The sequence below is a fragment of the Physella acuta genome, unplaced genomic scaffold, assembly GCF_028476545.2.
Source record: "Physella acuta isolate Inbredline_101_S28 unplaced genomic scaffold, ASM2847654v3 ptg000247l, whole genome shotgun sequence".
Classification (NCBI taxonomy): Eukaryota; Metazoa; Mollusca; class Gastropoda; family Physidae; genus Physella; species Physella acuta.
Genome location: NW_026731766.1, coordinates 383,112 through 397,422, shown reverse-complemented (window position 1 = coordinate 397,422; position 14,311 = coordinate 383,112). Strand labels below are relative to the sequence as shown.

Below are 14,311 nucleotides of genomic sequence, written 5' to 3'. Positions count from 1 at the left end.
GAGACCCCTGGACTAAGGCTATGGAAGAAAAGCCAAAAAGAAAACCATGTTGAAATCAAGGTCGTCCTCACCCCCTCCCCCTTCCGGTTCTGGAGTTTACTTGCTACAACGTACCTGGTCTAAACCTGTATTCAATGTCAACACCAAACGACTACGTGCCATTCATCAGGCGGAGTCAAGTAATAGCCCACATACAGCTGCAAAAGTATGTAGGGTCTATATTAGACGCAAAAAAACCCTGCACTTTAAGTCCAGCACGGTCAAAAACGTCGTCAACACAAGGCAGTCAACAAAAAAAAATGTTAAGTAAGTCTTTAACCTCTTTGACTTTGTTACACTTCGATTATCGATCTCAAGGAAGGTTAAACATAACGAGAGAAAAATAAGAGTTCGATGAATGAAAAATAATCAATGAACGGATTATCGATCAAACAGATTTTGAAATGTACTCTCTCACTTGACGAGGGTTTGGCTAGAGCGTGGACGCTGAGCGACACGTCAACTCTGGAACAATGCTGGACCAGGCTGGAGATTACAGGAAACTGCATCTAAGGTAAGTCTTCAGGGACTCTGATATACCTACATGTAGTCTTTTGAAAATGTTCTTTATTTGTTTTATATATAGACCCTATCTTTTTAAGTATATATATATATATATATATATATATATATATGCCGTGGCGTCGCTAGGTCGGGTGTCACCCCAAAGAAATAAAGTATATATATATATATATATATATATATATATATGTATATATATATATATATATATATATATATATATATATATATATATATATATATATATATATATATATATATATATATGTATATATATATATATGTATATATATATATATATATATATATATATATATATATATATATATATATATATATATATAAGGCTAATTTATTATATATTATTATATACGAGCCGGTCCGCGGCATAACATACGCCGCTATTTAGTCGTCGTTTTTTCTACTTTTCAGTAATTCATAATTTGTGAATTCGACAGTACCAACCCTGACACTGAAAATATTTCTTTAAAACACTATAAGTAGCTCGTTAAGGACCATAACCCCCCCTCCCTTTCCCCCCCCCCCTCCCCAACGTTTAAAATCGTTTCAAACTAAATTATCTGCCCCTAATAGCCGTCACTAAACCCGACTCCGCGAAGGTAAACATAGCGTGAACCACAGCTCACTATAAGACCACTAGGCATGCTGCCCAGCTTCGCTTAGGCTTTCGAAAATATTGAGAATGTGAATGCTTAATTAATTCGCCCGAGGGTCGGTCTACGACCTCAAGAGTTATGAAGAGGTTCCTCCGTGGACATTTTTTTTAAAATTTATAGCTCATATAAGGTACCGGTCAGTCGAGGTCAGTTTTGACCCCCTCATCGTAGACTTTTCGGCCAACCGGCCCCCCGTGTTCTGTCGCCCTAAGGCAAGGTCATGCCAAATTTGAAGCGCCTGCGGCGCCGGGAAGTGCCCTACCGGACACCCGACAATCTAGATCTAGATCTAGATTCCTAAAAGAATTTTTTTTTTAAGTTTAGCCCGAGCATAATTAAAAAAAATACATTAACCAAGTTGACTTGGTGTGTCTCGAACCCGCACCACCTGCGTGGTTTAATGTACACTAACATCTTAACTTACGCGAATATGCCTATTCTTTCAAATTAATTTTTTTATCCCAAATTAGCCAGTTCCAAACAAAGATTTTGTATAAAATAAATAAGTCTTGAAATAGTTTAGTCCTAATATAGAAATTTATTTTTGGAATTGATTTTAGAGAAGTTAGAGTCTAAATCTAGATCTTAGCGTCTACGTCTAAATCTAGTTATTGCGTAGATTTAGATTTAGTTAGATTTAGTCTAGATCTAGAATCTCTAGATCTAGAATCCAAATACATAAAATAAATTTTATGAGTTTAGGCCGGAAAAATTGTATTGTATACATTTCATAGTGTACGTAGATCTAAATCAAATTTGAATGAAATAGTTCATTTCTTTGTATTCTAAACACGGCAGATGACGTCATTAGTTAATGTATAAGCAATAGTGACGTCACAGTTTTATGCGTTCTTTTTCACATTTATTAATGCTTTTCCGGTTGCATAAATAATACTGTTTCTCTACATTCGAATACGCCTTTAATTTTTATTTTTCGTCTTTAAATAAAATTGTGGTTATACATTTAAAACATCTAACATATTATTTGCAACAAAAGTCCGTATAAAGTTCTCCATATATCGCTGCCGTTTCTGACGTGATGTCCGGCGAAAATTTTTTGCGGACAGACAGAGAGAGAGAGAGAGAGAGAGAGAGAGAGAGAGAAGAGCGCACATGGCGTTTTATATATTAGGATGAACATAGTAACTATTGTTTTCGTTTTTACTTTTTTTCCAAATAGTCTCAGTGAAAGATAATTAAATTAGGATTTACATATATTATCTCTTTGTTTGACGAGCTATTGGTTATACTGTGCCATCTGGTGACATTCATTAGCTGAACGAATGTAATGGAGTCGATAGCTGTAATTGAAATTAATTGAAATGGACTATTAAATTACATGCCGAGTTTAGTATAACACTTGGTCATGTGACCAAGCTACACGTGTTGTCTAAGCTACCGAGCTAGGCTACTAATGTGTTGTTTCGGTGTAGTTAAAAAATGTCTCATTTTGATCGTGCTGTTTTTTTAGGGGATAAATGTTTTATTAAGTAGGGCCTAAACACCTTTTTTTTTAAATTAAAAAGGTAATAACTTAAATTGATAGTTTAAGAAAACTGTTAATACAATGAACCTGCCTTCAGTAGGCCTACAGTAAGTTGCTAAGTTTTTTAAAACTGTTATCTTTATTTTATTATTACTAGCAAGCCAACAAGGCAATCACTAATAAGTGAGTTGGTTTTTTCTTCGTTTTAAGATTTTGAAATTTGTTAGTACATCTGGAAACATAGGTTACATAGAGCTTCACAGATCGTACGTACTCACTAATATAGTCTATAGTCTGCTCATAAAATATTCATATCGTGATACACCGAAATTCAAATACTGCTTAAAACAAAGGAAAGTTAGTAGAACTAATCATCTGCAACTGAATATCAATTGCTACACATTTTACGACCACTTACGATTTTATTTCTAGTTTTATAAATAGTAGTGCATTATTTAATTTAAAGAAAATAATTGTATTTTCTACTTCACTTGTGCATATATTAAAACAGGAAATTAGGTCCCGTAGGAGTGGTCGAAATTTCGTCCGTACGTTTCCATCCATGATTGACGAATCACGAGAAAACATGTTAAATAAAAACGTGTAGATATACACCAAAAACACCACGGGCCTGAAGCCGATCCTATTGAGGTGGTATATCTAAGATGTCAATTGAACGGTTTGTGTATTCTATTTTTTAGATGCTAAGAATTGTATTGATCATATACGCCTGTATGAATTAGCAAAATTACTTGGCCTACTTGTAGGTCACTTGGTTTAGCAGTCTGCCGTGGCATATGATTATAATGAGATCAATATTTTCACATAGTATCGCAAAGTTTGCCTCGGGGTCAGTGGCGGAACAACCATTCCGCCAGACCCCGCAAGTGTTGGGGTAGGGGGCAGGCTGTTGTTTATGGCCCCACAGCTGACCCAAAAATTGAAATAAGAATAATGTTAAAACATAATTTTTGTGCATTTTTGCCTTGATAATTATTTTGTTAAAAATATATAAAAACTGTAGCTGGTTTTGAATTATCTTTATAGTGCCGTCTCTATCCCCCCACTGTTGTGTAAACATGAAATACTTTACACAAACTGTCACATTCCTACATTAGTGACAATGTGGGAAAGTTGGATAGTATTTAAGCAAAAACCCAAATAATTTTAAAAACTTAATTTTACCAGATATTTAGCATTTAAAAAGATTTTTGTGAACCAATATAGATACTACCAAATACTGATAAAAATCATTTGATATTTTAGTTGATCGGGAGATAGGGGTGGGGGTGTCGGTGGTGGGCTGAAGTATAACGTCATTTAAAAAAATGGTTCTGATTGTTTGGGATAACAGATGTGCAAGCTACAAATCGTTCAAAAAGCTTGACTCCATTTTCGGAGGATCGCTTATGCTGACTCGCAGATCTTTATTGGATAACTATTATGGGATGTCAACTGTGGTCAAAGTTAGGTGACGTGTCCACTCTAGGAGTACGTATTTGATAATGTGACCAATAGATATGGAGATACAATCATCAACATTTACTACAGCGCCGGTGAAGCAACGAGGAGCTATTGTTTTGTTAACTAGCTAAACTGTAGTCTTGATCCTAGCCTTGGCCTTAAATATAATCCTAGTGTATTTTTTATTATAATGATTGTATTTTCATCACCCAAACTAGGTTGGACGGCCACAAATGGTCGTTATGTCCTTGTCCAGAGCTGACCGCATACTGGACGCCCCCGCCGTCCTGGCCAAGAAGAATTCTCTGTGAAAGTAAATATTTTTCCGGCAGCTTGACCAAAAACTGCTGGATCATCCTAGTGACGCTACTTCTGACCTACTTTTTCATCATGGACGTGTTTCTCTTTGACCGGTTTAGAACTGCCGATCTCGTGAAAGATTCTCGCGCGGGTTCCCCGGACGAGATCTACACACCCTTCACGCACCTGTCCATCAAAGGTCTACTCAACGACCACCCCAGTCAATTCATCATAGCGCCCAGCACCGAATACTTCGAACTTCTCACACACTTCAGCTCCGTCTTCTACTTCATCTCTCCCAACATGATCTCCGCAGCGCACCTCATTTGCGGGTTCCTATCCGGTAAACTCATGTCATCGGACCATCTCTACGACCGACGTATCGGGGTGGTGCTCTTCGAGTTCAGGACCTGGCTTGACGCCTTTGACGGCACGGTCCACCGGGCTCAAGCCGGGCTTCACCTCCAGTACCACTCCAACCACTCCACTTCCGGGTACATCATCGACTCGACTTTCGACACCCTCGGCGGATGTTTCCTTTCGTTCGGGATTTTCTTTTATTTATTGAAACGCTTCCGATCCCCGAAATCGCCGCCACCAGCATGGCCTAAGCAAGAGAACAGCATAGAGGTGGGCGTGGAGGAACCTGTACGAACATGCAGTGATGGCTACAGTGTGAAGTACTTATTCTGGAAGGCTTTTAGTTTTGGTTTGTGTTTGGGTGTAGCCGCGAAAGGCTGGGACCAGGCGGTCGAGGATTTCAGTCAAGTTTTTCAAGTGCAGTTGGAGAATCCCACCAAGTCGGTACGTCATGTAAATACGGTGTTAACTAAAAAAAGTATCCATTGGTTTCTTTACAGAGAGTAAATTAGTTATAAATGAAGAATCGTTTCAGATCTAACGGGTTTAGGTTCAGGTACAGTAAACTAATGCTTTTTTTTTGACATCAGCACATGACTAGGATGACACACAAATTCGTTCCATATTTTTTTTTGTGTGGGACGGAGTGGTCTAGCGGTAGAGAGCTGGACTGCTAGCCCGTAAGTATCGAGTTCGAATCCGGGTACAAGTCAGTAGACCGTCCCTGAGTCCACCCCGTTAGGGAAAGGCGGCTGGGCATAGTGCTGACCACTCTATCTCTTCATATGCCGAGGTCACAGAAACAAGTGAACTCTACTTCATTTTGCCACATAGACCGTTAGGTTTGAAAGGGGTAAATTTTACTTTATTTGACTAGGTCAGCATATTTTCCTGACTAGGGTCAGAATCCCATCATACACGATGGACTCAAGATCTTAAGACTTAAAACATTTCTGAAAAATGTCCATACATAACTTCCTTGTATTTTATCCCCTATTTTTAACATGTTTTTTACTTTCTCGTATATACGTAGTATAGAGAAAGTATTGTAATCGTGCAAAAAAAAAAAATCGAGATTTTTACAAATCTCGACGTTTTACACCTCACTGATACGGAAAAACATAATTTTGCAATCTTGTCCGTATGTCTGTGTGTGTGTGTGTGTCTGTGTGTGTGTCTGTCCGTGTGTAAACACGATAACTTGAGTACCGTTACAGCTAGGTTTATGAAATTTCATATATAAGTATTTTATCAAAATCGTAGATCCGTATCAACTTTTGAGCGATTTCCGATAACCGGAAGTGGTACTTTTCCTACTTTGAATTTTTTAAAAGCCTATAACTTGAGTACTATTTCAGATAGATAAATGAAATTTCACATGTAAGTAAAAGATCTAATTCTCTACCTTCTGTTAAATTTTGAGTAATTTCCGTTGACTGGAAGTAGTAATTTACGCTACTTCCGATTTCTCAAAAAACTAATGTAAATTTTAAAAGTACTAATAATATCGCGCACTATTATGCGCTTTTTACTTTCTCGTATATACGTAGTATAGAGAAAGTATTGTAATCGTGCAAAAAAAAAAAATCGAGATTTTTACAAATCTCGACGTTTTACACCTCACTGATACGGAAAAACATAATTTTGCAATCTTGTCCGTATGTCTGTGTGTGTGTGTGTCTGTGTGTCTGTCTGTCCGTGTGTAAACACGATAACTTGAGTACCGTTACAGCTAGGTTGATGAAATTTCATATATAAGTATTTTATCAAAATCGTAGATCCGTATCAACTTTTGAGCGATTTCCGATAACCGGAAGTGGTACTTTTCCTACTTTGAATTTTTTAAAAGCCTATAACTTGAGTACTATTTCAGATAGATAAATGAAATTTCACATGTAAGTAAAAGATCTAATTCTCTACCTTCTGTTAAATTTTGAGTAATTTCCGTTGACTGGAAGTAGTAATTTACGCTACTTCCGATTTCTCAAAAAACTAATGTAAATTTTAAAAGTACTAATAATATTGCGCACTATTATGCGCTTTTTTTACTTTCTCGTATATACGTAGTATAGAGAAAGTATTGTAATCGTGCAAAAAAAAAAAACGAGATTTTTACAAATCTCGACGTTTTACACCTCACTGATACGGAAAAACATAATTTTGCAATCTTGTCCGTATGTCTCTGTGTGTGTGTGTCTGTCTGTGTGTCTGTCTGTCTGTCCGTGTGTAAACACGATAACTTGAGTACCGTTACAGCTAGGTTGATGAAATTTCATATATAAGTATTTTATCAAAATCGTAGATCCGTATCAACTTTTGAGCGATTTCCGATAACCGGAAGTGGTACTTTTCCTACTTTGAATTTTTTAAAAGCCTATAACTTGAGTACTATTTCAGATAGATAAATGAAATTTCACATGTAAGTAAAAGATCTAATTCTCTACCTTCTGTTAAATTTTGAGTAATTTCCGTTGACTGGAAGTAGTAATTTACGCTACTTCCGATTTCTCAAAAAACTAATGTAAATTTTAAAAGTACTAATAATATTGCGCACTATTATGCGCTTTTTTTACTTTCTCGTATATACGTAGTATAGAGAAAGTATTGTAATCGTGCAAAAAAAAAAAAACGAGATTTTTACAAATCTCGACGTTTTACACCTCACTGATACGGAAAAACATAATTTTGCAATCTTGTCCGTATGTCTGTGTGTGTGTGTGTCTGTCTGTGTGTCTGTCTGTCTGTCCGTGTGTAAACACGATAACTTGAGTACCGTTACAGCTAGGTTGATGAAATTTCATATATAAGTATTTTATCAAAATCGTAGATCCGTATCAACTTTTGAGCGATTTCCGATAACCGGAAGTGGTACTTTTCCTACTTTGAATTTTTTAAAAGCCTATAACTTGAGTACTATTTCAGATAGATAAATGAAATTTCACATGTAAGTAAAAGATCTAATTCTCTACCTTCTGTTAAATTTTGAGTAATTTCCGTTGACTGGAAGTAGTAATTTACGCTACTTCCGATTTCTCAAAAAACTAATGTAAATTTTAAAAGTACTAATAATATTGCGCACTATTATGCGCTTTTTACTTTCTCGTATATACGTAGTATAGAGAAAGTATTGTAATCGTGCATAAAAAAAAAAATCGAGATTTTTACAAATCTCGACGTTTTACACCTCACTGATACGGAAAAACATAATTTTGCAATCTTGTCCGTATGTCTGTGTGTGTGTGTGTCTGTGTGTCTGTCTGTCCGTGTGTAAACACGATAACTTGAGTACCGTTACAGCTAGGTTGATGAAATTTCATATATAAGTATTTTATCAAAATCGTAGATCCGTATCAACTTTTGAGCGATTTCCGATAACCGGAAGTGGTACTTTTCCTACTTTGAATTTTTCAAAAGCCTATAACTTGAGAACTATTTCAGATAGATAAATGAAATTTCACATGTAAGTAAAAGATCTAATTCTCTACCTTCTGTTAAATTTTGAGTAATTTCCGTTGACTGGAAGTAGTAATTTACGCTACTTCCGATTTCTCAAAAAACTAATGTAAATTTTTAAAGTACTAATAATATTGCGCACTATTATACGCGTTTTTATTCGGCGTTTGCTTGGTGCGCAATGTTTTTTTTATGAGATTCTATTCTATTTTTAAAAGTTTAAGTATTTAAAATGGATTAAAAATCATAACTATATCCCCAGTTACCATCCCCTGTTGTTTTATATAAGAATATTCGAGAAAGTTTAGGGGAGATCACTACCGGTTTATTTTTTTTGCGTTCACTTGGTGTGCAATTAATTTGTCTACGAGATTTTATTATATTTTTAAAACTTTAAGTATTTAAAATGGATTAAAAATCATGTCTATAGCCCGAGTTTCCATCCCCTGTTATTTTATATAAGAATATTCGAGAAAGTTGAGGGGAGATCACTCCCGGTTTTTTTTCCATTGACTTAGCTTCTCCAGTTCAACCTCTGCCACTCGTATTCATCTATAATCCTCTTCTATTTATGGAGGCTATTTGGCGGACAGTCAATTCTTAACTACATACTTATTGCTATTTATATGGACAAAACATGGGTAAGTATCCTCATTTTTTTCCTTTTGTATATGTAAATATATAAGCTATATATATATATATATATATATATATATATATATATATATATATATATATATATATATATATAAATAGGCTGTCACTATGTCATTCTAAATCTTCATTATACATTTATTTGACAGGAGTTTCTCCGGTACACCCAATGGATTCTACTGGGGGTGGCCAGTGTCTTGTTCGCTGTCACAACTTTATACATACACCATGTAAGTTAACTCTCCTCTCATAGTACCACCTTTTATAATAACATCGTTTACATCTTGATACATGTAAGTTTACCCCCATCTAATAGAACCAACTTTTATAATAGCATCGTTCACATCTTTATGCATATACCATGTTAACCCTCCAGTGGCGTAGCCAGGATCGTCTCATGGGGGGGGGGTTCAAATTTTTTCCAGCATTTTATATATATATATATATATATATATATATATATATATGTGTGTGTGTGTGTGTGTGTGTGTACATATGCATGTGTAAGTGCGTGCGTGTAAAGTATTGGTGGCTGGTGACAATAGAAACTCGTGGGTGCCACCGACTAACTTATCTTAGTATTAGCTATTGTTTTGTAACAAGTAACACATGTACACTATCGTAAAAAAATTATAAAAATCAAATTTCCATCATTTTCAGCAGTTTTCTCCAACTAAAAATTTCCTTGTCGGCCGCAAAATATTAGAGATTCTATTATGGGCGCTAATCTTAAACGATTTTCTTGAATTTGTTGACTTATGATAAATTTAAGGAGATTTTAATAAGTTAATTTTTTTTTCTCCATCACCGATTTACGATTTTGGGAAAGTAAAATTGCTCTTTTATGATACTCACATTGCTGGTGCTCATTAAACTTGTCTGTTGCCTTTTTCCAGTTTGAAAATGAAATTTTTGATAGCTTATCCATAGGCTGACTACCTACACCACGATAATTCAAACTAATCAAAACACAATATTTGCAAAATGCGCCATCAAGTAATTTGGAATAAGTCAACCAGTTCCACCTAAGTAGCCACAAATATTGAAACTTTAAATTTCTTTGTCCGCTTGCTGGAAATTTTAAAAGTTCATCAGGACGCCAGATGTTTTCTAATAAATACAACCGTGTATCGTCTGTTATAACTCCTTTGATAAAATTGCCGATATCATTTGCGTAAGAAACAGTCGAAGGTGCTGAATTTATGGAAATTTCTTGATGTAATGTACTTTGAAAAGCAATAGTACCATCTTCATTTTTATCATTTTCAGTTTTACTTTTCTTTGTAAAGAAATCAGTTAATAAAGTAGTTTTTAATTTCCTTTTTCCTTCCGCCATCATTAAAATGAATTTAAATTGCTTGAAGTAGTTAAAAGATACACATTAAAACACGACCATACGAAGAAGAAAGCAAATTATTATTGGTCTTCTATTCTGTCTAAATTGACTACTGTAGGTTCCTGGCTTTACATCTATATTTAACCAAATACGCAGTTTTTTTTATATAGCCTACCAACACAAAGTTTTGTGTCAACAACTGTGGGTCAAGCCCACGCCTTCCTGCCAGATGTGCATCCGGTAGTATTTTATAATTGATACGTACCAATATTCATCCCACCCTCACCCCCTTTTACACCCCTTAACTGATAACCTTGTTCAGCTTTCTCTTCGCCTATTGCGACCCTGAGTGTTTGTTGTTTAAGCACTGAATGATAGCGACACAAGTCCATCGTCGTCAATAGCTGTAACTTAACGTAAAGGATTGTCATTTTGAAGGTTCTACCCCCCCCCTCCCCTCACCCCTGCCTACTCCTCCCTCTGCCATCTTTATCATTTTCAGTTTACTTATCTTTTTAAAAATTAAGTGAAATGAATTTCAAATGGTTTGAAGTAGTAAAAACATACACATTATAGAACCTCAATGCGAATAATAATCAATTCCTTTGTTTGTTTTTCATTTCTAGACGCTTTCCGATTGCACTACAATCATATTAGACAACAAAGGCCTACCCACGTAGCCCACCCCTCCCTTTCGACACTCCTTAACTGATCTAACCTTGGCCAACTTTCCCTTGGCCTACTGCGTTCCAGATTATTATACTTTACTTTAGCGCGATAATAAAATTCATAACTAAATTCTACAGGCAATTCTCATCACAATGATATACATTGTTGTTCTAGAGGCTGCCAGGCTTAAGTGTTTAGTGTTTAAGCCCTAAATAATATTGACACAAGTCAATAGCTATAGCTTAACGTAAAAAAGTAGTCATTTTGGGGGTCCATGGGGGGGGGGGGGGTTATAACCCCCCCTAACCCCCCCCTGCCTACGCCACTGTAACCCTCTCATAGTAGTAACATCTATAACAACATCGCTTACATTTTGATACATACACCTCTTAGTGTCAGCAACTACTAAAACATTATTGAATCAGTAGACCCCCTCCCCCTCAGTAAAGTAATTTAAAATATAAAATAGTCAATTAAATATTGTATTTAAAAATATATCTAACTCTACACGTATAATACCACTATGAGTTTTTTTTTATAATGACGTTGAGGTGTTGCTTTAATTACATAGCGATCTGTATTAGTTCTAATAACTGTTATGCTTAAATTGCGCAATGTTTAGCATGGCGTATATTTATTTAACGAATGGCGAAATGTAAGCCTTCTGCTATAATAGCTGTGTCGTAACATTTGAAACCCCCTACACACAACACACTACACAACTTAACAAGCTGTTTCTTATTGTAACGTCCTTTATTTCCAACTAGCCTCACTCTCTTTCTTGCAAGATACCACATACTAGGCTATATCTCCAACATTTAAAAAAGTTTCAAACCTCACTTTTTTTTTACTTCAGGTCATATGCTGACTTGTTATCATTATGGAAGGGTATTATATTTGAAAAAAAAAGAAATGTTGCTCTTTTTTGCAATTTGTTTTGGGGTATCGAATTGCTTCTGCTTTAAGCTTCACGTGGTATAGTCACATTAAACAAATAACTAACTTGCAACGCAAGAAAATCGTTGTTAAATTAACTTTAATAAATAATGCACGTGATAATTATTAATATAATTTTTTATTAAATTAAAAATAATAACAACAACAATAACAATAATACCACCACCACCACCAACAACAATCATAATAAAATGAGAATAATAAGAATAATAAGAATAATTAGAATAATAAAAATAATAAGAATAATAAGAATAATATAAAAACTTAATTATCGTCAACAATAATATATTATTATTAAATTATAAAAAATTCTTGTAAATGACTTTTGAGAGACCATTCATTGATTGCATTTATAGGATTCGGATGTTATAATATTTATTTAAAAAAATTCAAAGGATTTTTTTCTTTAATAAACCTTAATAACAAAGAGATTTAACTGATATCATGATCTTAACATGGTGACATTTTTTATTTTTTATCCACAGGTGAAAGGGTTACTACTATTATAAATAGGCCTACACAAATATGTCTGAATATATGTGTTTTCTATTGATGGATACATGTAGGTTTTATCTTGTGCTATGAATGTTTGAATTTCCTTTTGTTGTATAAATGTAAGTTTTCATATTGTTGTATGAATGTATGGCTTCACATTGTTGTATGGATGTATGGTTTTATATTGTATTACTGTATGGTTTTATATTGTTGTATGAATGTATGGTTTCATGTTGTATAAATGTATGGTTTTATATTGTTGTATGAATGTATGTTTTCATATTGCTGCATGAATGTATGGTTTCATATTGATATATAAATGTATGGTTTCATATTGATGTATGAATGTATGGTTTCATATTGTTGTATGAATTCCTGGTTTCATATTGTTGTATAAATGTATGGTTTCATACTGATTTATGAATGCCTGGTTTTATATTGATGTATGAATTCCTAGCTTCATATTGTTGTATAAATGTATGGTTTCATGTTGTTGTATAAATGTATGGTTTATAAATGTTTGTATAAATGTATGTTTTGTATAAAAAGTTTGGATTATGAATGACAGGATCCAGCTTGCTATACGAAACAAAACTGAATTTAAGCCCCCTCCTCCTGATAATCTCAGAAAGTAAAAAAAAAAACCCTTTAAAAAGTAATAAGGTATATCTGACGGAAACAATTTAATTAGATACAGCAGCCAGCTTGCGATTCTCTGTACATTTAGTAGTCATATTATAATATAAGTATTTTTATATAACATGTTTAAGTTATCGTTCATAAACGACGTCGCGTTTTTTTTTTCCATCTTCACACTTTGTCTCAAAAAATCAGCCCCCATCCCTGCCGAAGTGACTTCACATTCTAAACGACCATCAGCTATTCATTTCTGTGAAGTGATATAAGGTAGAATTTTGCCAAAAGTATAACTTGAGCAGTATCCACTAGCACGGAGAGTATCGAAATACTACAACTACTGCCGAAAATTGGCTAGCTGGGATGGTTAATCACTAATTCATAGTATACATTATACATTATATTTGGCTAATCCGGATTAATATAAGGTTGCTGGAAAAACAAATACTTAAAATTTAAATTTTAAAATAACTGCTGAAATTCACCAATTCAGTTTTTTAAGAAATTGTGTTTTAAATGTAAAAGTATGACTTTTTAAAATATCCCCCCCCCCACCGCATTCCCCCACCACCGCATCGTCACAAAATTCCGACCAGTTCTATGAATAAGAAGCAGTTACCTGAAAATTTTGACCACGGGATTATAGATGTATCCCATTTTTACACGTGTTTATTTATAGAAGTAAACAATTATTTTGTTTGACGCTAAAATAGAATATTTAATTGTGTAAAAAATGCAACATCAGTTTCATAAATAATAAAAAAAAATAATTTAAAGTGAAAACCCTGTTACCTGCGAAAAATTTTCATAAAAAGAAAACAAAAAAAAACCAAACAAAACAACAACAACAAACAAACATCAACAAGAAAATAAAATGAAAAACAAACAAAACTAAGGAATCTATGTTGTAGCTTATCATCTCAAAATATACAGGTGAGTTAACCAGGACAGTCATGAGATTTAGCATTGTCAAAGTAGCGCCCCTGTTATAAAGTTGTATTGAACTAACCAGAATGGATCGAATAAAGTAAAACTGCCATTGTGTTAAACATGCTTGTGTTATTTATCATCCATCATTTGTCATATAAATCATTTATCATCCATCATTATCATCTAATTAAACAATTACACAAAATAATTTAAGTGTTTTTACAAATAGGCTTATATTATTGCAAATACAGTTTTTAAAAATTGGAAAGCTAATAAATAATAGGCGTCTTTTTATCAACAGTAACAATATTTGATACACTAACAATTAATACC

At 34.2% G+C, this 14,311-nt stretch overlaps 1 protein-coding gene across 1 annotated transcript; it reads left to right on the top strand.

Moving 5' to 3' along the window:
* The first annotated feature begins 289 nt into the window (after window positions 1–289).
* On the top strand, window positions 290–12,467 carry LOC131938557 (ceramide phosphoethanolamine synthase-like). The gene is made up of 5 exons (XM_059296633.1): window positions 290–553; window positions 4,407–5,292; window positions 8,820–8,942; window positions 9,105–9,185; window positions 12,403–12,467. The coding sequence occupies exons 1-5, from the start codon at window positions 513–515 to the stop codon at window positions 12,424–12,426; spliced, it is 1,155 nt and encodes a 384-aa protein (XP_059152616.1). The 5' UTR covers window positions 290–512; the 3' UTR covers window positions 12,427–12,467.
* The last annotated feature ends 1,844 nt before the right edge of the window (window positions 12,468–14,311 follow it).

What these genes read in the sequence shown, in the direction of transcription:
- LOC131938557 (XM_059296633.1), top strand. Translation starts at nt 513, where the DNA reads ATGCTGGACCAGGCTGGAGATTACAGGAAACTGCATCTAAG. An exon ending in TACAGGAAACTGCATCTAAG is followed by an intron (nt 554 to 4,406) that starts GTAAGTCTTCAG and finishes CACCCAAACTAG; the next exon opens with GTTGGACGGCCACAAATGGT. An exon ending in TTTATATGGACAAAACATGG is followed by an intron (nt 8,943 to 9,104) that starts GTAAGTATCCTC and finishes TTTATTTGACAG; the next exon opens with GAGTTTCTCCGGTACACCCA.